Below are 22,773 nucleotides of genomic sequence, written 5' to 3'. Positions count from 1 at the left end.
CGCAAGTGTCCCGGTTCTGCTCGCCCGGGGCCGACGGCGGGAGGGAGCGACTCTGGATGCAATTAAGGGCGCGGGGCGGTGGCGGGGGCTGTCTGGCGTGGTCCCCCCGGCTCCCAGGTGGGCTTCCGGCAGGGCTGGCTCCCATTAGGGTCGGCGCAGTGGCAGGAGGGGCCCCTCGCCGGCGCGGGCGGGCCGGTGCGATGGCCACGCTCGCCCGCTCAAAGGGCCCATTGTGGTCCTCTCCCCACAGATTTTTCAAATTAACATCCCAAATTCCTCCGAAAATTGCTGCTGTGTAAATATTTGCACTGTGAGCTTTGTATATTTTCCAGCCTCGCGAGGAGGAGAGAAGAAAAGTCCCTGGCGGAGCCGCGGCCTCGTGCCGGGTGCCTCCAGCCGCCACCGCAGCCCCCTGAGCCCAGCCGGGCGCAGCGTCGGCCCCTGCGTGTCCCCTCACCGGCACCAAGCTGCAAGGGACCGGCAAGGGGGACCTGGCAGTGGCCCTGGAGCCCCTTCCTGCCGCTTGGCTTCACGACGTGCCCTTCCCCTAACGAAGGTATTTTCCCCGTTTGCAATTAGCTGGAGGTTTGCAGGGATCCCCTGCATGCCAGGTGGGTGCCAGGGAATGCCAGGACCCCTCGGCAGGTCCTGTCGCTCCTGGGGGACTTCCAGCAGCTCCAAAGTGACTGCATCTGCCTTGGGGATGCCACACCAGCTGCCCTGGCACAGGGACTCGGCTTTGGCAGGTGCAGCAGCTGGGACACCCCGAGCTGAGGTGGGCAGCAGGGCTCGGCCTTGGCATGCAGGGGGACGGGGATGCTGTGGCCAGGGCTTGGCACCCCATGGGGCTCGGACCCCCCCCCCTTGACACCCACATCTGCACCCAGGTGGCTCTGCGGGAGCTCGGCAGTGCCCAAACTGAGCCCTTCCAGCCCCTGGGCCCCCGCGACTTCCCGAACGCGAGCGTAAAAGTCCCCCTGGCCCCTGCCAGCCCCGGCGCGCGCCAGGAGCGGCTCGGAGCAGCACGTTGTGCAGCGCCACTGATTCCACCGAGCTGAATCAGCGCTGGGGAAGATTGCAAAAACCCCTGAAACGAACCCAAAAAAATAAAAAAAATCCCTCTGGTTATGCGATCCAGTGGGGCCGGTAACCGAGACCCATGGCCAGAAGCCACCAGCAGGATGGGGGACACTCGGCGAGGAACCACAACGGGAGGAGCTGCCGGCTTCACCGGGGCAAGTCCCGCTGCCCCAGCGCTGGCCCAGCCCTGCACCACGGCTGCTTCGAGCTCGAGGACCTCTGGAAAAACATCCCTGGAAAAACATCCCTGGCCCCAGGCACGGCCCTGTGGCAACCAAAACCCGGTCCTCTGGGTGGAGCAGAGCCCCGGGGGAACACACTGCCTCGGTGCCAGGGGTCCCCGTCCCGCTGCCCTGGGGCGAGGGCAGGCGTGTGCCCGTCCCGCTGCCCCACGCACTGCCGCAAAGCCTCGGCTGCCAGGAAGAGCTTGTGGAGAGGCAGAAATCCCACCGCCTTCCTGGAAAGCTGGGGAGGCCGGGGCCGGGGAGTGCCGGTTGGCGGCGGAGGCGGCGGTGGGCTGAGGCCGGGGCCCATCTGGGACCGATTTCGGCGCTGCCGTCGCTCGCCGCCTTCCCGCCCGAGCAGCCCCACGAGCGAGCGGCACGGAGCTATTTTTACACGGCATAATTACCGGGGCAGGCGGCAGGGCTGGGCGGCCGCCCCGGCATTAACTCCTTCGTGCGGCCGCCCAGGAGCATCTTGCCCCACGGGGATGGGTCCTGCTGGGGTGGCACTGGAGGGGGTGGCCTCTCCCCGCTCCTCGGGTCCGAGGTTGGTAGCCAAGCAGGAGCACCAGGAAAAGCCCCGTCCACACTGACGGCAAAGAGCTGCCGGCCCTGGCATCCGTGGGAGGAGGGGGTGAGGGCAGGGCGATGGGGACAGGGATGGACCTGTCCTGCTCAGGGCTCTGCCATCGAGACCTGAGCACTGGGGTGGGTGTTGTCAGAGATCCTCCCGAAACGCAAAGCATGACCCAAAAGGGCCGCTAAGTCCCAGGAAAAGCAGAGGGCAGGGTGTCGGGGCCGGGTGGGATGGGTGCAGGGCTGGCCATCAAGGTCTCATGACAGCTGGTGTCCTGGGGAGAGGTGGCAGGGTGATGGTGGGGACATGTGGCTCAGCGGGGTCATGCACCTTGGTGCACACAAGGGCTGGAGGTGAAGGATCATGGAATCACAGAATGGTTAGAGTTGGAAGGGACCTTCAAGACCATCCAGTTCCAACCCCCCTGCCATGGGCAGGGACACCTTCCACTACACCAGGTTGCTCAGAGTCTCATCCAACCTGGCCTTGAACACTTCCAGGGATGGGGCAGCCACAGCTTCTCTGGACAACCTGGTCCAGTGCCTCACCACCCTCAGAGGGAAGAATTTCTTCCTCAGATCTGATCGAAATCTCCCCTCTTTCAGTTTAAAGCCATTGCCCCGTGTCCTGTCACTACACACCCTTGTCCAAAGCCCCTCTCCAGCTTTCCTGTAGCCCCTTTAGGTACTGGAAGGTGCTGGAAGGTCTCCCCGGAGCCTTCTCTTCTCCAGGCTGAACAGCCCCAACTCTCTCAGCCTGTCTCCATAGCAGAGCTGCTCCAGCCCTTGGATCATCTCTGTGGCCTCCTCTGGGCCTGCTCCTACAGCTCCGTGTCCTTCTGATGTTGGGGACCCCAGAGCTCAACGCAGAACTGCAGGGGGTTCTCACGAGAGCAGAGTAGAGGGGCAGAACCACAGTCGCCAGGGCTGCAAGCCCGGTCCCTGCGAGCCGCTGGGGCAGGGGCAGCAGGTGGGTGCTGGGGGCTGAGTTGGAACCACTCAGGCCCCTCACGTCCTGCTCCAGTGCTGGGGGAGTCAAAACGCCCCAGATCCCTCCACAAACATCCTGCCGTGCCGGCTCCCCGCTGTGGGCAGGTCCTGGCAACGGCACCTCCCAGCTCTGGCAAACTGCACCACGAAGGCGGTGGGGATCCGGCTGCCCCCATCTCACATCCCACCACCATGCTGCCCTGTGCGGATCTGCCAAGCGCTGGCACACGCCATGGGACCACAGCTCACTGGGACCTTGGCAGGCCCGGTCATCTTGGCCCTACCAGGAGCCGGCCGCGGTGTGGGCAGGCGGCTGCCTGATCCCCTGCCCGGCGAGCGGGAACCTCCAGCCTCCCCAGAGACATTTTCGGGACACTGAAAGATGCAGCGACACAAGGGAGCCGCTGTTCTCGCCGGCCCCAGCGCGGTGCCGGCCCCGGCCCCGGGCAGTGCTGCGTTGGCCGCCGGGCGCGCGGCAGCGGGGTCTGGTCGCTGACCCCGAGTCGGAGCCGGTAACCCAACCCCGCCGGTGCTGGTTACAATTTAGGGCAACAATAACCGACTGAGGCCCCTTCCTGGCTCCTGCCCTGCTGCTCCTTGATCCAATTAAAGGGGGCCGGGGGGGAACGGCAAAACCCGAGTCGAGGGGAGCGGTGGGTACTTGAAGGTGGCACGTTGAGGACCACGGTGCGGAGAGGGGCCGGGGCCACCCGTGACTCCCATAACCGGCTCCCTCAGGGGAGGTCTGGGCATCGGGGAGGGGGTCAGCTCCTGAGCACAGCCGGGGGGCTTTGAAAATGAAGTTCACGCAGTCGCAAAGATTATTCAGGATTTGGGATGCCCCCCCCCCCCAAAACGCAGCTGCTGATGTGGGGGTGAATGGGGCCGGTGCCCCCCGCTCTCTGCCCTCTGCCCCGTGGATGCTGGGCAGGGGCGCAGCCACCCCATGGGGTTCGGTGCCACCGTGGGCATCAGGGTGGGCACGCTGGGGGTGTCTCCCACCTTGGGGCATGCCGTGGCCCTGCTCTGGGGTGCCACAGGGCGTCTGGGACACGTGGTGCAGGCTCGGCGGGCACAAGCCTCTGCGGCAAGGCGCGGTGGGGACGCGGTGGGGTCACAGGCTCCCCTTCCTGCCGGCCCGGCGTCAGTAATGACTGGTATGAGTTTCCTGCCGCCCACTGATTGCTTCCTCAAAAAGCCTCAACCAGCTGCCGCTGCTCCCCGCTCGGCCAGCACCGCCACGCTGCCCGATGGGCCTCGCCGTCCCACACCGGGCACCCACGGCCACGCTGGCATCCACGATGGGCACCCCAGCCCCACAGCTGTTCTGCCACCACCGGGGGTTGAATCGCTGTCCCCGGTGCAGCAGCATCCAGCACCCGCCATACTGAGCGTCACCATGTTTGGGTGTTGCCTCCGGCGGGGCCGCAGTGACCCCCCCAAACCCTGCCCTGGCCACGGCTCCGGGGATTCCCGAGTGCCGCAGCACGCCGGCCCCCGCTCGGCACCTCTGCCGGGGCCCAGCCCAAATCCCCCTCTGCCATTTGTCATCTCCGCCAGATTTACAGCCAGGGAGCGGTCGGGGCTGGAAGCGCGGCTGGCCCCGGCGCGGCTGCCTTAAAAAAGCAGCTCCCGCTCCTCGGCGGCTCCCCGGCACGGGAGGGTCCCCGCTCGCCCCCGCCACCCCCAGCCCCTCTCGGCATTGCCTCGCCACGCAGCCGCAAGCCGGCGGAGCGCCGGCGTGACGCGCAGGCAGCGCCCGCCAGCCGCATTCCTGGCGGGCGATAAACCCGGCAGCCAAAATAACTCCAGCCTGCGCAAAGGGGGCCGAAGCGCAGCCTGGCTCCTGCATCCAATTTAGCCGGGCTGCCTCGGCCCAGCCCAGCGCCGGCGGGGAGGCCCATGCACACGGGCTGTGAGAAGCAGCGGGATTTGGGGTAATTCTCATTCGGATTCTCTACCAGCAACAATAAGGGACCCCAAAGTGTCCCCTTGCAGCACGCTGTGTGCCCTGGCCTCCCTTGGGAGTGTTCACTCTGGACACTAATGATGGCTAGTCACCGAGGTCGGACGTGGCCACCCCATGGCTGCCTTTGGCTGCTGTGCCAGGCAGAGCTGGGGAGCAGGAGGGCTGCGAGCTGCTCACGCCCGGAGCTCGCAGGAGGGCGAAGGATGCTCCGTCAGCCTCCCCACCTGCTCCCACCTGGGGCTGCTGCCCCCACCACCGTGCCAGCACATCCCCATTGTGCCCACGGCCGATCCTCTCCCCTCCTGTTGGTCCCGGCTGCTGCCAGCACCGGCTCGGAGCTGCCACCTCGCCGCAGGGGATGTCGGCAGGGAGGCCAAGGGCTGTCCCCACTGTCACGGCTCGCTCAGCTCCTTGACAGAGGCCTCGTATTGGCACCCGGCAGCTGCCAACCACCCAGCCTGCTCCAGCATCCCGGCTTGCTGTGGAGCCAGCCTGGTGTGCGGCAAGGGTCCCGGTGTCCCTGTGCTTTGCCAGCAGCTCTGGGGAGAGCTGGTGGTTTCCAGCGCAGCCCGACAAGGACCTGGCCCCGAACTCCCACCACCCTGGTGGGATGAAGGCGCTGCCTCCTCCTCCTCCTGTTTCCTCGCCCGCACCATGATGCCAGGCCAGCTTGCCAGGCAGCGTGGGAGAGGCCGGGCTGAGTCTAACCAGGGTGTTCCTCACCCCCGCAGACAAGAGACGGCTCCACCACGCCCGGACAAGGGGCACTGACCCCTTACAGCCATGAAAACTCCTCTCCCACTTCCCTGCAGGATGCCCAGTGAGCACTGGCTCTGCCGCCGGCCTGGCACATGGCTGCCTGGGCAGCTACGTGGCACAAAGCACCACGGCCCTGCCATGAGCAGGGGGCCAGGGCTGAGCCGCTCCTGCATGCGGGCAGCACCAAAGGGATTCGCTCACCCGCGGCATATTGTCGTGCCGCCCCGGTGCACGTGCCCACCCGGCTACCAGCCACCTCAGACACTGCTGGGGCTGTCTCCAGCAGTGCCATCACCCACCGCAGTGCCACGGAGCACCTGCTCAACCCCAGCGCTGCTGGGGACACCTTCGTGCCATCGCCAGCACTGCCACCGCCGCCATCCTCCCATCCCACCCAAATGGTGCCAGGGACGTGGCCACACCGACCCCAGCCTTGTCCTCAGCTTTGTGGCCAAGCACGGCCGGTGCCAGGAGCTCTCTGCTCCACCACGGTGCTCCCCGCAGGTGTCCGACTGTGGTGTCCCCGCTGTGCCGCCCCACATCCCCACCGCCCGCCCTCCCGCCCCGTGGCGAGTCCCCGTCCCTACCCTGGAGAGGTGTCCAGTGCCACGGTGAGCATCGCCGCGCCGAACTGCCGCGTGTCCCACAGCTTCACCTCCCGCTCCCGCATCTGCAGGGGCACAGACACGGTGTCGGTGGGCACCGGAGATGCCCGCCCGGCTTCACGCCTCGCCAGCCTCCCTCCATCCCCAGCAAGGGCCGGGTCACCTGCCCAGGGGACCTCCTGCTTTCATGGGGGACAGGCCACCCAAAAAGCACCCAGGGCTCATGCAGGGAGCGGGGCTGGGACATCCCAGTAGCGCCGGGGCCACCTTCCTGGCGAGGACTGTACCTGGCTGAACCCGACGGAGATGAGGCCATCGCCGGAGCCCACCCAGAGCAGCCGGGAGTCCTTGTTGTTCTCGTGTCCCAGGACGCTCTGCAAGGCACAGCAGACATGGTGGTCAGTATCGTCGCCGGCTGCGCCGGGCACGCCGCACGGGACGCGTGCTTCACCAGCAGCCACTGTGAACCGCCCCAGGGCTGAGCCAGTCGAGTGCTGGTTCCTGACTCTGCCAAGGGATGCCCGCGGTGAGCGCGCAGCGGGGACAGCCTGCAAGCGGTGACCGCCCTGAGCCCCCACCCTGTGCCGGTGCCGGCGTGGTTGCTTTGCGGAGCGGTTTGCCTGGCTCCTGGCAAGGAGCACAGGGTGGCAGCAGGTAACGTGAATGTGAAGGGGCACGGGATGGCTCCCAGCCCCCCCAGGGCTCATCCCACACCTGGCGAGGGGGTTTGGGTGCCAGTGTGCCGCGAGGAAGCTGCTCCATGCCGGCAGGCACAAGAAGATGCTTGGCCACAGCAGTGGCACGGTGACAGAGGGACTTACTTCCCCGGCTGCATCCCTGGGCTCTTGATCGACACCGAATTGCGACTGGAGGAGCCGAGTGCCCCGCGTGTGTCTGGATGCTGCCGAAACACACGGCAAACTGAGCCCGGCTGCGCTCCCCACACCGCCCTGACCCTCTGCAGCCCCTCTCCTCTGGGATCTGCCAGAGCTAAACCCGGCACGGTGCTTCTGGCACCCCCACACAGTGCTGTGGGGACCCAGCGTGGGCACAGGAGGGATGGGGTGGGCACAGGAGGGTGCCCATGCATCCACAGCCCCAGGCTGACACACACATGGTGACCCTAGTGCCAGTAGAGCCGTGCCCCAGCATCCCCCTCGGTGCGAGCACCGTGCATCAACGGCCACGACCACGCTTGTGGCCACCAGTGAGGCTCTGCCACCGTGGCGAGTGGTGGGGGTGCACAGAGGTGCCGTATCTCCCACCCACCCACCTCCTGGCTGCCAGCTCCAGAGGGACGTCAGTTCTCTGGAGACACCGGCAGCTGGGGCGAGAGAAGGGACAAAGTGCCAAGCTCATCCCTGCCCGGCTCCAGCACTGGAGCCTCGGTGCCAGCACACACACGGTGCTTGCCAGCCAGCATGGCTCGCTCAGAAGAGGCAGCGCTGGCCAAGCCCAGCCCGGTGCTCCCAGCCGTGGGGGCAGGATGTGGGGCAGGAGGGGCCCGGCTGTGACTGCCAACATGCTGGCACGGCAGTTGGCTCCCTGAGGGGGGAGAAGGGCCTGGAGAAGGGAATGTGTCCCAGGATCGGTGCCGAGAGGGATGGAAACCCCATCGGCTGGGACAGCATTTCTGCACCTGAGCTGTGAGGCTGTGGCAGCCAAAACTCAACAGCTGGAGACCCGGTAGCTGCCTGTGCTGGCACCGCCGGCTCTCACGCACCGCCGGTCCCCCGGCCCATCCAGCACAGCACCCAAGAGCAGCGGTGGGTGGCAGCTCCCTGGGGCAGGTGGCACGGCTGGCAGAGCGCAGGGCGATGCCGCCACCGTTCCCAGCCCGTGCTGTGCCAGCTGCGGCGCGGGGCCACGTTTTCAGCATTCGTTCCATCCCGGCTGAGCTCTACGTACGGCCGCATGTATGCGGGAGGCTGGGCCCCTGCAGATGCTGCCGGAGGGAAGTGTGCGGGGCCAGCGGCCAGTCAGTCCCGTTCTGGTGCTAAGGTTCTTGGCAGGGTTGGGGCGGTGTGACCTGGCACGGATGGTGGGCACCGGTGTGGTTTGGTTGGCAGAGAGCCCTCTGGCAGACATGGGGCTGGCAGAGCTGGGCAGAGACCCTGACACCCAGCCCGGGGTGACACTGGGACCCTCGCCGTGTCCCTGGGGCAAGGGACCAGCCGCAGTCCAAGGGACAGCCATCCCTCCGGAGCTGCTCAGCCCATGGCAGGCTGAGAGGAGCCCACCAGCTCCAGGCTGGCACGCAGGGAGCTGAGGAGGCCTCCCAGCTCCCCAGCCACACCAGCTCAGCCTCTGCCAGCCCATTGTGTGGCTCCAACCCAGCTGGTTTTAGGCAGCCTGGGCTGGGGGGAGCTTGTGCTCCCTCCTCAGAGCCGGATCTGCGGCACAGGGAGAGTTTCCCGGCACCGTCTCGCTCCCCGTCTCAACCCATCGCTCCCAGCACAGGCTGGGTTTGGCACTGGTACCCACGGGGGCGCCCAGCCCTGTGCAGCCCTGGCCATTCTGCCGCGGGATGCGGGGGGCTGCGGGGGCCAGCGCCGGGGAGTGGGGCCGGCGTGTCGGATGCAGCTGTTGGCAGCGACGCCGCGGCAGGTCCCAGCGAGTTGGTAACAGCTGCCCGCACGGAGCGACTGCCTTTGGCTCCTCAGCTGCCTGTGAGAGCCCGACACAAAGCAAACGCGGCTCCAGCGCTGGGGCCATCCCGGGACCATCCCTGCCTCTGCCAGGAGCGGTGACCCTCAGCCGGGGTGCGGGGCCGGGAGAGCTGGAGATGGGGAGCCCAGGGCAGAGCCGTGGGGCTGGATAGGCAGGAGGTGGCTGGGGGGGTCACAGCTCTGCCCTCAGCAGAGACACTGTGGCTGGCAGGGGCAAGGGCAACTCGGTGGCTAGCAGACCATGAGCATGGCTAGCAGACCCCAGGCATTTGACCCCCATGGGAAGGAACCCCTGCTCTGGTAGCCGCCACCCTGCCAGCACTGCCTACTGCTGGGTGTGGGGTGTCTGCCATGGACTGAAGTGAGCCCTCATCTGCCCACACCACCTCCCCGATCCCAGGGAGCTGGGCACCATCAGCGCCATGCAGGCTCTGCCTCTCCCACTCCACGGCCGGCACAGCCTCCTGCCTCCGTCCAGCTCCTCCTGCCCTCGGCGAGGCTGAATCAATGTCCCTGAGGATGCTGCTGGCCCAGGAAGGCCAGCGGGCTCCCACCGGGACAGCCCCTACGGCTGCAGAGGCTCCCACCTCGGCACAGATGCCCAGGCACGGGGTTGGGATGGGAGCAGGACTTCCCTCCCCGGGCAGGTGAGCGGGGATGCGCTGGCCACGTGGGCTGGGCAGGCTGCAGCACCCATCAGCATCCATCAGCACTCATCCCTCCTCTCCTGCATCTCGTCCCTTCTCGCAGCCAGCGGCCCCGTGAGCCCTGCTATGAGGCTGTTACCAAATCCCCAAAACACCTTTGCCCTCCGGAGCATGAGCCTGCCAGAGCCCCAGGCTGGGCAGCAAAGTGGGGGTCTTGAAATGCCTGCGCCGGAGCCCCAGCTAAGCACGGTGCCGACCCGCACCCTCGCGCCAGCACTCTGTGCACCCTGTGCACCGGTGTCCCTGCATCCCTTGCCACGCCGCTGGCTCATCCCGAATCCTCCTCGACTTCCCGGTGTCTGCCATACCGAGCAGCATTCCTGCGAAGGACGGCCGAGGGGGAAGCGGAGCAGAGGAAATATAAACAGTCCCGTGCAGCTACGCTGGGGAACAGAAGCATGAGAGTGCCGAGCGCGCCGTGCTATAAATAGGCTGCCCAGAGCCAGGCCAACTTTTTCAAAGCTTCCCACGGTCTCCTTGGGAATGTGGGATGCTGCGGAGCTTCCCCCAGCCTGGAGGAAGCCGCTGCTGAGGCTGGGAGTCAGGTACCCCCGGGGTGACCCCAGCGTGGGATACCGCACCGATGGGGCTGGGGGCAGGAAGGCTAAAAGTCTCTCTGTGTCCTGATGCTCCTTCCCCCGGCCAGCGGTCCCCGACCGGCCCCGGGCTGACAGCTGGATCCTGGGCAGAGGTGACACGTCGGGTCCGTGGGGTCCTGACTGCGGGCACGGTCACGGTCACGTTACCCCAGCCCAGACCTCCGCCTCGTCATGGCATCGCCCCGCTGTGCATGGAGCCCCTCTCCTTGCCGCGCTCTCCCACCGTGCCAAAGGCTGATGTGGCCCACGGGATGGTGGTCACGGTTTGGGAGAGGGGCTGGAGTCCCTCTCCCAGCCCTGGGGCCATGGGTGTGCTGGGAGGGCCGGGGACAAACCCACGATGGGGACAAATCCCTGGGGACACACTCTGAGTTGTCCCCAGCCGCCCTCAGCCCCGGTCCCGCTCGTTAAAACGTGAGCAGGAGCGTGTGCTCGCCCCACGCGTGCAGCCGTTCCCTCGCCCCCGGTCCTGCCGAACCGCCGGCCGCGGAAGTTTCTCGTGAGAACGACGGCGGCTCCTCTCCGTCCCACACTGGCCGCGCTCGGCGCCCTCCCCGCAGCCCAGCACCGCTGGCGCCCACCGCGGCCCCATAATGGGAGCCAGGTGCCGGCCAGATGCGTGCGGCCCCTCGCGTGAGCGTGCGGGGGCGGGATGCGGCCCGTCGGAGCGATGCCGTGGCCGGTGGCCGTGGCTCTGCCGCAACAAACTGGGGCACCGGCTCGCACGCGGCCACGCTGCCCACGCGGCGCGGGACGGTCCCCAACACGTAGCGGCTTTCTGCCCCCACGAGCCACCTCCCTTCTTTCCAGCAGCGTCTCCGAGCATTTTTGTTTGCTCAGTGAGTATTTTGGAGGATGCACCCCCAGCAGATGTGCCCTGACTGATGTATCAATGATATGCACCTACAGTGGAACATCTAATGTTTTCTCCCGGTGCCCTTGCCCTCCGGATTGCCTTGTGCGTCCCACTCTGGAGCACGTGGCTTTAGACGACAGGCGAGACCCCGGCCCACGTGTGCCTGTCTTGTCCTCCCCGCTTCTTCCTGGGAGATGAAGCCCAGGGACCCAGGGCTTGTCAAGCCCCAGAGAAGGTGGCCAGGGGAGTGGGCAAGCAGAGGTGCCACCTTAGTACGCCATGCCATACCCAAATCACTGCCCTGCACTGGCCCTGGTGACCCACCTGGGGCATCAGCTGGAGTACGGGTACCCTCCCACTGCTCTAACCTCCCCACTCAGCACCTTGTCCCCCCAGCTCCGTCCCCCCACGCCTGAAGGGCCGCAGCGGGTGGTCACAATGCCCCGCAAGGGTGCCCAAGGGACCGTGGGAGGGCGGTTCTGTGGGGCTCGCCCAGGCACTGCGGGGTGGGCGAGGGCGGGAGCGGAGAAGCGCGGAGCCACAGCAGAGCTGAAGCCAGGAGGGAGAGGATGTGACTGCTTCCAGCACGAGGGTCAAGGCAAGGAGGGCGACCACGGGCGCCCGTGGGAGGGGAGGGCAAGGGCGAGCTGCAGCCGGGGCAGCACGGCCTTGGGAGGGGACGAGGCAGAGGACAGGACCCCCCGGGACCGTTCCAGAAGGACGGCGGCACTCGGACCCGGACCCGGCCAGGCAGAGGGAGTGCGGCTGTGCAGGGAGATGCGATAGGACCTGGCATCTCCAAGGCAAGTTTAGGGAGCCCAGGAAGGCATGCTGGGCAGCAGTGGGGCACAAACCGAGCCCTAATGCTTGCGGAGGGGCTGCTGTGGTTGCACCTCCCTGCTCCAGCCCAGACACAGCAACGAGGGGCTGGGAGTCCAGCGGGATGAGGCCGCTGCTCTCCCAAGGGATGTGGTGGCCTTGGGTACGTACCAGGCACCCTCCGGGTCAGCCAGACCCCGGCCATGCTGCGTCACACGCTCCTGCCCGCTGCCGGGACAGGCTCAAAATAGCTGTGACGGACGTAGCCAGGAGCAGGGAGGGGGTCAGGCCCCCACGGAGGGCATGGCTGCGGGCAGCCTGCCAGCCTGGCGCTGGAGCGGGGCAGGCACCGCACCCTGCTCGCCATCCACCCTCGTTCCCCAGCCCCGCGCGTGCTGCATCCGCGAGAGCCGAGAGCACTGTCAGGCATCACGGCACGGTGGCGGTGACCCCTCCTCCCCGCTCCTGAGGCTCTTCTTTCAGCTCCTGCTCATCCTTTTGCCCCGTCTCTAAAAAAAGGAACGGTTTAATGAAGCGGGCTTGGCAAATTAAGAAAAACAGCCGGAGGAGCAGCACTCTGCCGAGGCCGGCTTTGGCACCATGTGCCGCAGAGAGACCGGGGTGAGCCGGCGGCGGTGCCGAGCCCTTCGCTGCTGCGGAGGAAACCTGGCCCGCGGCGCCGCGGGGGCCAGCCCAGCTGGAAAACCCATCGCACCGCTCACTTCGCTCACTTCTGCACAAAAAAGCCTACAGGTGACTTCAAAGCCGAGAGCTTGCCAGGTGCTGGCACCGCACGGCAGCCCCGGCATCACCCGGTTCCGTAACTGCGCTGGCCCGGGGGAGAAGGAGCCTTTCCAGAGAACTCAGCCCTCCAGCAACCGGGGAAAAAAGAAAAAAACAAAAGCACAGGAGCGTTATTCCTCTTGGCTAAGCAAGCCCTGTGCAAACTTCCAGAGGATTTATGGCATTTTAAAGTTTTCCCCTTCAGCACAGCACTTCTCCAAGACTAAACATCTTCATCAATTCTCAGCCGGCCGGGGTTAGGGCTGCGGCGCGGCGGCGAAGGTGCGTATTTCTCTTGGCAAACGCCGCGCGCCGGCCCCGGGCTGGACCAGACGGCAGCGGAGGGAAGCGAGCTGCCCGCTTTGAACAGCCACCATCATTCACACGTTATTTTTAATGGCTCAGCGAGACGGAGTCCACCCTCCTCAGGAGACTTGGCTCGAGCTCACCGCGCTCTTGGCTGCGCCGGAACGTCGTTACACGAGCCGACAGGTCTGGCAGGGGGAGAAGCAGGGGGCAGGCGAGGAGGGGAGCATCACCCAAGGCCATCAGCGATGGGCACGGGATGAATTTGGGAGGAGACTGGTACTTTCCGGCCACGCCGAGTGGCACCCGGCACAGGGGAGCGCCAGAGGGGTGATTTAAGGGCTGGGAGCGCCTTGTCCTGGCTCGCTTGCATGTGCAAGCGCTGGGTTTATATTTATATGTTGTGGTGGTGTGTTTACTAGGCTGCCCAGAGGGTCAGGGCACCGCTCGCACCCGCAGAAGGCACCCAGGGGCCGTACGGGAGCTCAGCCCCCGGGTTCCGCGCAGGGGCAGCTGACAGCAGGTGAGTCTCGGTGCGGCACCAGAGCACCAGCTCCCTCCGGTCGGTGCCCAGGATCACTGCTGTGCCCCGGCACGGGCACCAGAGACCATTGGCTTCCTGAGCCTGTGGGCACACATGCCCTGGTGGCAGGAGAGGCGCAAGTAGCAGCAGAGCCCATGGCGGCCGTCTCGCCCTGCTCTCCGCTGCATCCCTCCCCTCCCAAAGGCTTCCAGCCCTTCCCGCAGCGCGGGATGGCGGCGGCCGGCAGCCTGAGCCCCCGAGCCACAGGAAACCTCTAATAAGAGGCTGTTTAAACTCGACGTCAAGGCTTAAGTCCTCCACTTATTTCCTAATCGCTGTTGTTTGCTGAGCTGTGCGGATCCAGCCGCCCGGCCCTCACCCTTGGCAGGTCCTCGTCCCCGAGAGCCTTTCGCTGGGCTCCCGTGGCATAGAGCCCGGGAGCTTGCAGCCCTCGTGCCCACGGGGCTTGGCATCGCTGCCCGCAGGCAGACAGCCCCAGCAGCTGCGTGCTGATGCACCGGGGGAGCTCACCGGCCCTGGCAAGAGGTCACAGGGGTACCTTGTGCCGAACCTCACCGGTGCTGCGAGGCAGCTGCCCGTTCCCTCTGCCCTCAGCCCACTCCATCGTGTTTCCTCTCCCAGGCTGTGCCAGGGCTAGGGGGACAGTTTGGGGCACCAAGCCCCCGTCCCAGCAGGCAGCGGGTACCCCGAGCAGGCAGGGCTGCCTGCACCACGTCGCCCAGCGCGCCCGGGAGGGACGGTACCTGGGAGGCAGCCGGGCTGGCTCGGGGGTCAAAGATCCGCAGTTTCTTGTCCTGTTGAGATAAAAAGAAAACAGCGGAGGGTGAAGGACCCCGGGGCCAGCGGGGGGTCAGGCCGTATGAGGCAGAGGGCTGGAGCGAGCAGCCCTGCTCCTTCCTGCCAGCAGCGCCTGCCCCTGCGGATGGCTGGCACAGAGTCCTCCAGGTCCCGTCCCGCATCGCGGGCAGGACCGCCATGGCCTCACCAGGACCCCGATGCCCTCAAAACTGCTCCTGGAGAAGGGGGGAGGCTGAAAGTAAAGCCAGGGCTGGAGCACGATGCTCAGATGCCATCCTGCCAGCACTCCCCAGCATCCCGTGGGCAGGGGAGCGAGCCCCCTCCTGCCTGGGACTCCACAGCCGAATGGGGTGCGGGATGGCCTTTGGAAAGGGTGCAGAGCAGCAGGGAGGCGCCCCAGTGCCAGGCTTGCTGCCGGGGTGCTACGTGGAGACCGCACACCATGCCGGCGAGACCCACATGGCACGGCGCAGTGGTGCTGCGGGCCTTGGGAGCCACGCAGCGTGGAGCAGGGGCTGACCTGCACCCCAGGTGGCACGGCTCGGCATTTTAGCCTCTGCGTTCAGCCTACGTGCTCGGTACAGGGCTTTGACTGCGCGCTCAGCCTACGCGCTCGGCCGCCATGCTGGGTCTGCGCCGCCCGCGCGCGCTTGGCAGCGAGCGGCGGCGAGCGGCAGGCGCCATCTAGTGCTCCCGTCCTCGGTCCGGTGCCGCTCGCTGACCCCATTTCTGCCCTTTTCTCCCCAAAACCGGATCGCTGTCTGCCCCGCCGGGAGCGGGGCACAGCCGGTGGCCACGCCGTGGCGCAGGGAGATGGCGGCGCCAGCCGCTCACCTTGCAGGAGGTGCCCAGGAGGCGGCCGTCTCGCTTCCAGGCCAGGCTCTGCAGCCGGTCGCCGTGGGAGTCCAGGGCTGCGGGAGGAAAAGTGGGCTCAGGACGGGGATGGAGTGGGCAGGCGTACGGGCAGGAGCCATCGCTCTGCCACCCGCGAGCACTGGAGCGCTTCCCAGGGGAAATGATCTGGTCTTTCTGCAGGGCTGGTGGCAGCCCGAGCAGGGGCCACGACCCACCGGGACGCTGCCGTGTCCATGCAGGGAGCATCCCCACACCACTGGCAGCTCGATCCAAAGGGCGGGAGCCCTGGGGAAGCCACAGGGCACTCACACCCCAACACTGCAGCCCAGCCTCCCCTCCCCGTCGGGCTCGCTGGGGTCTGGGCAAGGTGGGTCGGCAACAGCCCACGGCACCCGTGTCTGCTCACGCACTGGGACTCACAGGGAGAGGGACCCATCACCCCGGGGGATCCCCAGCAAAGCTGCTACAGACACCCTGGGCAGTACAGCAGCCTTTTACACCGGTACATCAGAGCGTAGGGGAGCCCATGCACACACACGAGGGGCTGCAGCACCCAAAAAGCCACCCGTGCTGCCCGTTCAGTGACACCAAGCTCCGGGTTTGAGCCCATCGCTTGAGCCCCGGCACCAGCACGGTGGAGATACGCGTCGCAGGCAGGAGCCAGCGGGCACGGCCATGCCTACCTGTCAGCGGCTGCTGCTGCCCCACGTCCCAGATGGTGACTCGCTTCCCTGCGCCGCTGGCCAGGATGCCATCCGCTGTGGGGTGGAACTGCAGGACGTCCACCGGGTCCCCCCCGGGCCCCAGGGTCAGCCCTGTGCCACCGGGCATGTCCTGACCACGCTCGGGCAGGCGCCACACCTTCACCTGCAGCCCCGGGGAGAGGTGGGTCAGTGCCCGGGCAGGCGAGCCTGGACCCGGCTGGGTGCCAGCAGTGCTCAGCCTGGGCTTGCTGCTTTTCCAGGCTTTGGTCCCTGAGGACACCGGGTGACCCCTCATCGCAGCTCGGTGGGATGGGAGCGGCGGGCATCCCACGTGGGAGAGGGCTGATCCCTGGCTGACACCATCTGTCCTGCCCTCCACAATCTGGGGACATCCAAAGTGGTCCCCAAGGTTGGGACCCTCCGCCTTCCCATCACTCCGGCTCCAACTCCTCCAGGCTCTACAGTGAATCCCAGAGACACGCCAGGGGCCACAGGGTGCCCTCGTGGGCCCCCTGGCACCGAGCACTCACCATCTCATCAGCAGAGCCTGTAGCCAGCAGATGCTGATCGAAGGGCGAGAAGTCAAAGTCGGTCACCACATCTGGAAGGAGAAGGGCAGAGGTTCACCCCCCTGCAGATGGCGCGTCCGCCCACCCTCGCTCTTCCCCAGCCTCACACCCTTTCCATACCCACACAAGGGCAGGCAGGCGCGGGCAGCCGGGGTCAGATCCAGCCCCACCGAGGCACTTTGGAGCAGCTCAGCTTTGCTGCGAGAGCCTGAGCCCCTCCACGCCATCCGCTGGGGTCTCGCACCCCTCCTCGGGGCGACGGGAGCCCTGAAGGGCAGCGCCATGTGGTTGCATCTCCCCGTCTAACCCACCACCACCCAGGTCTGCCTCCCATTTGAGGACAGATGTCCCCAGAAGGCACAGGGACAAGCACGGACAGCACAAGGGCGTCTGTGCCAGCCCAGACGCCGGCAAGCGAGGCCGTGGCCAGCTGGGGCCACGCTGGTAACAAGGCTCCCTTTGTAACGCCCCGGCTCGGCGCGCCGGCGGCAGGGACGCTCCTCGTGGCTCCGGCAGCAGGGCCCAGCGGGAGAAAGGCTGGCACGGGCAGCGGCAGACCCTCGGCTGCGTTTGGCACGCTCAGGAAAGTAGGTCACTGTGTACTTTTCCGCTTCCAGAAGGCTGCGGAGAGACCGGCCCAGGAGGCACGAAAAGCGAGCGGCTCGCTCTGCCATGTTTGCCTCAGGAGGAGAGAAAAAAATCCCTTCCTCGCGTCAGAGGCGTTGCCCTGGCACGGCCGGTTTCAAAGGGCTGGGGCTAAATCACAGTAAGAAGCCATTACCGTTGGGCTGGCTCCCCGTGCACCCCTCTGGCGCTGCTCTGGGAGCAGCTCCCCATGCCCAGCCCTGCGCCGCCACCGCGGGGACCGAGCTGGGCGGAGGCAGCACGGGCCGGGCACACTGCGCCATACCAGTGATGCCAGTGATACCGTTGGGACCAGCTCCCATCTTGCTGATCTGGCGCAATTTTTAGGGGAAATGGGGGGTCAGTGCCCCCAAGGCTGGCACTGCTGCTCTGGCACCAGGAGAGGGGTACCCCGGGCTCCCCAACGCTCCTTCCTCATGCTCAGTACATGCTCCTCAGCCAGCGGCGATGCCACCCGCCATCTCTTCCCCTGCAGCACTGGCTCTGCCCTCACCAGCACTGCCCAGGGCTACGTGGCTGCTGGTCCAACCTGCTCCTCCCGTCGCTGGAGTCGGGTACACCCGCCGCAATGCCGTCCCCAGCTCCTGCGCCAGCCTGGCACTGGCTGTACTGGGAACTTCAGGGCGTGCAATGAGTAACATGGGAAGGGTGTGCTACAGCAGGAGTGTGAGCAAGAGCTGCATGTCCAGACCTCGCTGCAGCTTGAAAGGCGAAGGGACGTGGCTCGATTTGGCCCCTTTGCAAAAGCCCAGCCTGGCAGAGCCCTGCGTGGTCAGCGGGGCTGCAGTCGGCTCGTGCCTTGCACACAAGTGACTCGTCGGGGTGGCCCTGCCCGTGGGTGATGGTCCCTGGGGTCTCTCACAGCTCCCCCAGCCCCTCGCCTGGGAAACAGACAGCCCAACACAGCATCAGGCTGGGATTCAGCACCTGAGTCCCCCCATACAGCCCATGCTGGGCCAAACACCTCCTGTGGAGGTGGGAGGTGGTACCCGACTCCTCAGTGATGGAAGCACAGGAAAAGCTGGATTGGGGTCAGCGGGCACCCAGCTCACCTGAGTGGCAGCAGAGCTGAGACACGGTCCTCTTGCCTCCGTCCTCGCCCTCCAGTGGCACGATGCCCAGCACACCTGCCGGAGAGGACATAGAAGCAGGTCACCAGCCTGCTCATCTCTCACACGATGCTCCCAGGATGCCCCCCCAGCCTGGGACACAGGGAGACCATCCAGCTTTGCGATACAAGCCAAGAGGCGCGGAACTGTCAGCACCTCTGGGAGAACGCAGGGAAAGCTTCCACCACCTGCCCTCGTGCCTCCTGGGGTCCGTGGGGCTGACCCAGCAACGAGCCCCGCAGGGACCACGGGGTGAAATCCACCCCACTCCCCCAACCCCTTCCCTTGTGCCTCACCTGCTGCCTCGGCATTGAAGGCGATCCAGCGGCAGCTGGCCTTCACGTGGTTCCCACAGGATGCGACGGAGCCCGCCCGGATACCCCCGATCCAGGCCTGGGATGGAGAGAGGGAAAACCCATGTCAAGAGACATCTCTTTTTTTGGAAGAGCCTGACGCCACGGCCGGATCCTGGCTGGAGGGGAGACAACGAAGCATCGGCATGGCATCGCTAGAGACCCTCAGCCCCAACAGAGCTCCCACGCTGACGGACCTGGCACGAACCTGGAGGCTGCCGACGCCAATGGAGTTGTGCTGGAGGCACCTTGCAGAGCCCTGTCCTCTGGGAGGGCCGGAGCTATGTGGCTGCTCACACTCCCTGCGTGAAAGCTGGGGGCTCCGGGGCCAGCTTTGCCAGGTATTGGGGACAGGAGCATCCCAGCTCCCAGTGCTGCCTCTCCCCAAAACCATCCCAGCCCTCGGGCTCTCCCATGGTGGGAAGGGCTCAGAGGACTTTGCGATAAATGTCAGGGAATTTGGGATGGAACGAAGGTTCTTGGGCTGCAAAGCACCACGGGGTCAGGCAGTAGCTGACCAAGGCAGATAAACGCCTCCGGCAGCGTGCTTCCCGCATGGACACACAGCCAGGGAACTTCCAAGCTCCAAACCCCAAATCCTGCTTTGCAGTGTTTCCCACTGCTGCGCCATAGCCAAGCACTGTACCCGTGGGGCACTGGGACGCCCTGTGCCAGCTGGACCTGCTCCAGGTGATACAGACACCCGACCTCAAGCGGCCACCAGGACCAGGAGCTCCCTGGCACAACCAGAACCAAGTTCGACTCTCGAGCAAAGGCGACAGCGGGTTGTTTTGTGGCCGCCACTGTGCCTGTACATCCACTGGCATCCATTGGCATCACAGAGAGCTGGAGTGGGTGTCCGGAGTGGTGGATACCCCACAACCGGAGCAGGGCAGAGCCCTTTGCAGGGAAGGGAGCTGCATATGCATCCCCAAAAGGATGGAGGGATGGAGCCCCAGGTTTCCTCTCCTTGCACAGCTTCCTTTTGAGGCCTGACAGAGAGCAGCAGTTCCTGCAGCACTTCCTCCAGTCCCTGTCACCACAGCCCGCTCAGTGGCAGACCCGTTAACCCTTCTCCTGCTGAAGGGACGTTCCTCTCCCGCACCTGGGGGCTGCAGCGGGGATGGGGATCGGGTCTGAACCATGCCCAAGACCCGGGAGGAAGGGTCACACAATCTGTGCCCCGTCCCCCTGCACTGATCCCTCCGTGAGGGGGGTCACCAGCCACATCTGGCCCCCAGCGTCTGGGGGTACAAGTAGGACCCCCGCAGTGAGGTTTCAGAGGCACCGCTGAGCTGGTCCATCCCAGCCCCGCAATGTCCCCGCACACAGGCAGGAGCCCTCAGGGAAGCAATCCTTCCCGCAGCGCACCAGGGCAGCCAGTAAAGCATGTGGTAGTCCTGGCTACGTCCCTAAAGCAATCGGGAAGCTCTCAGGGTGCCTCTGCCAGAAGAGCCCTGCAGACGCTGCCTGACGGCGAGACACGACTCAGATGTGATCCTTCGTGTTTACGCCGCGCTTCCTGATCCAGCCAAGTCAAGTGTCTGCCTTTGCCTCCGTAAACAAGCTGCTCTGCTCGGCCGGGGACATGAGCAGCGTTACCTGCTGCGACACCCGAGATGGGTTCAGAGACAAGACATCCACCTCCCACCTCCTGCCCTGCAGCACTGGGTGACACGGCCTCGCTTCCAGGGGACACATTTCATCCCTGGATGGGAAATGCCTCTCGGAAAGGCCACCTCCCGTGTGCCGAACCCAGTGTGGGCTGCCAGAGGCAGAGCAGACGCCTTCCCACACACCAGGGCAAGAGCACACTGTCCCTCGGTGTCCCACAGAGCTCCCCCACCATGGGAACCGACACCAGGGTGGCAGTGACGGGGACTTCCCTGCCTAGAGGATGCCATACCCCACCCACAGCCAGGCCATGGCACCCACACCGTACCCGCTCCTTGGGCCGGCCGTTGGCAGCAGCTCATCTGCACGCTGAGGCTTGCAGCCAAACACTCGGCTGGCTGAGATTTTGGTGACCTGCCACCTGCTCTGCAGATGCACCAAGGCTGGCACACCGCAGGGATGGGGGGATGCTCGAGGCCAGGCACAGTGGCAGGGGCCACCATGTCCCCTCCTACAGCTGAAGCTCAGCTCAGGGGGATGTTTCGGTGCTCGCCAGCTCTGCGGAGGTGTGCAAGTGTGGGACAGGCCAGCCTGGTGCAGGGTCAGCTTGGCCGGGAATTTACAGGGAAGGAGAGTGCTCAAGTCCAAAGGCTGGGAGACAAACATTTTGGTGACCCCAAGGGCCCCCAGATTCTTCTCAAAGGAGCAAGAAACAATTTTTAGCAGCATCACCCGTCCAGCCTGAGCCCTTCTCTTCTGGCCACGTGGCCTATGCCGCAGGGTACCAGCTTCCTGCACCTGTCTGCCACCCTGGCACAACTGGCAACTAGAGCTTACACCATTCAACTGATCCACAGTGTCCCTTCCCCACCTGTTGCTGTGGAGATGCCAGGAATGGGTGTTTGGCTCAGGGTTACGTGTCCTGGTAACACTCCCTGATATGGCTCATCCAGCACAACCCACACCTGACCCAGTGTCTCTTCATGAGCTGAGACAGATCACGATGCTTGGCATGGTTTTGACTGGTTATTTGTAGGGCAGAGGCCAGAGCTGGGCACCACCCGGGTCTGTGCTGCCTGGCAAGACCCACCACACCTCCCAGCTCGGCGGTGCTGAGCCCTGCAGCTGACGGGCAGGGTGACGGAGCTCAGCACCGTCCTGGGGGCCCAGCACTTCCTCTTCGCCTGCGGAAGCGGGGTGGCAGGAACGGGGCCCAGCATTTCAAGCTCAGGGCACACGCTTCCCCCGCCGGCAGAGCAGAGTACCAAGCAGAGCCAAGCAGGCAGCACGAACCGGGGGCCAACCTCCTGTGCCAGCCGTGCCCGGCTGGGGTGTCATGGCAGGAGGGGCGCAGCCTGGCTCCCTGCTGCCATAGGATGGGTACCCCAATCTGGTTGCACCCGAGCAGCTCCGGGCTGGGGGGCTGCACTACCCCAGGAGAGGGTTGGGGTTCCCCGCCGGCACTCGGCTTCCCGCGGACACCGGGGCGGGAAGCGGTGGGTGCCAAGGAGGGGCCGCCCGGGCGACGCCGCCGCACCGCGGCCGGGCACCGGGTGGCGGACCCGCGCACGGCCCCACCATACCGGCGGTGCCGCAGCAGCGGGACCCGGAGCCGCACCCTGCCGGGGCGGCACCGCCGGCACCCCCGGGCAGCCCCACCGCTTCTCCGGGGCTGGTCCTGCCCCCGCCCCGCCCTGCCCGCCGGGAGCCCCGCGCCCGCCGCCCCCGCACCCCCGGTACCGGCGGGCGCGGAGCGTCCCGCGGCGCTCACCTCCCTGCGGGGCAGCCGGGCCTCGGTGTGCCGGAACTTGGACGCCTTGAACCGGTTCATGGTGCCCCGGCGGCGCCGAGCCGAGCCGCGCCGAGCCGTTCCGCCCGCCGGCCACGCCCTCCGGTCAGGCTCCGCCCACCGACACGCCCTTGCCGTTTAGCCCCGCCTCCCCGCGCTGGACACGCCCCCTCCGCTCCCCTCCCGTGCCCCCGGTTGTCCCCAGCGCAGGGATGTGCCCATCCCAGCGAGGGCACCGTGAGCGGGGCAGAGACCCCCGCCCCGGCGCAGCGGCTGCCCGGGACCCTCCTCAGAGCCCCCCGCCCTGGGGGCTGACCGCCGGCATGGGAGCCGCTCTGGGGGTGCAGCCCCTTCCCTGCCTCCCGCAGAGATTCGGGGGCGCCGGACCGACACCTGCCCACCGGCGGGCACCCGGGGCTGCCACCCCCCGCTGTCCCCGAAACGTCCCACCGCGGACAAGGGCAGCCGGGCCTTCGGGCCGCGGGCGGAGGCCGAGGATAGCGGGTTTGCCGTCCCGTGGGCGCAGCGTCCCCCTCCCCTCCCCGGCCATGAACGGAAACCTTTGTGTAGGGACAGCTGCCGGGGAGGCGGTGGGAAGGGAGGGCTGGATCCCAGCCCGCCGGGCCCGGCCACGGTGTCGCCAACACCCGCTGGAGCCCAGGTCGCCTTCCCCAGCGCCCGGGCTGCGACACCGGCGTGTGCACGGCGGGAGCCGACAGGACCTGGCACATCCCCGCCGCTGCCACGGCCTCCCCGCCGACGGGCGTTCGGAGGCGTCGGCGCGGGGAAGGAAGGCGGGAGAGAACCGCGCTGGGCACGACTCGCCCCCGTCTCTGCAGACAAGCCCCGGC

General features: G+C 66.5%; 1 protein-coding gene across 1 annotated transcript in view; it reads right to left on the bottom strand.

Moving 5' to 3' along the window:
• The window catches only part of CORO7 (coronin 7), a 36,755-nt gene extending 14,791 nt beyond the window's left edge, over positions 1–21,964 (bottom strand). Inside the window, exons 1-9 of the mRNA XM_086622519.1 lie at positions 21,905–21,964; positions 18,463–18,559; positions 18,110–18,184; positions 16,374–16,444; positions 15,823–16,006; positions 15,119–15,195; positions 14,230–14,280; positions 6,491–6,577; positions 6,186–6,268 (exon numbers count right to left, since the gene is read on the bottom strand). Of these exons, the coding sequence (XP_086478645.1) occupies positions 6,186–6,268; positions 6,491–6,577; positions 14,230–14,280; positions 15,119–15,195; positions 15,823–16,006; positions 16,374–16,444; positions 18,110–18,184; positions 18,463–18,559; positions 21,905–21,964 (785 nt within the window). The remainder of the gene's footprint in view (positions 1–6,185; positions 6,269–6,490; positions 6,578–14,229; positions 14,281–15,118; positions 15,196–15,822; positions 16,007–16,373; positions 16,445–18,109; positions 18,185–18,462; positions 18,560–21,904) is intronic.
• Between the last annotated feature and the right edge of the window lie 809 nt (positions 21,965–22,773).

Source organism: Tauraco erythrolophus, chromosome 17 (genome assembly GCF_009769465.1).
Source record: "Tauraco erythrolophus isolate bTauEry1 chromosome 17, bTauEry1.pri, whole genome shotgun sequence".
Classification (NCBI taxonomy): Eukaryota; Metazoa; Chordata; class Aves; order Musophagiformes; family Musophagidae; genus Tauraco; species Tauraco erythrolophus.
The sequence above is the reverse complement of the archived record's forward strand: the minus strand, read 5'-3'. Positions and strand labels throughout refer to the sequence as shown.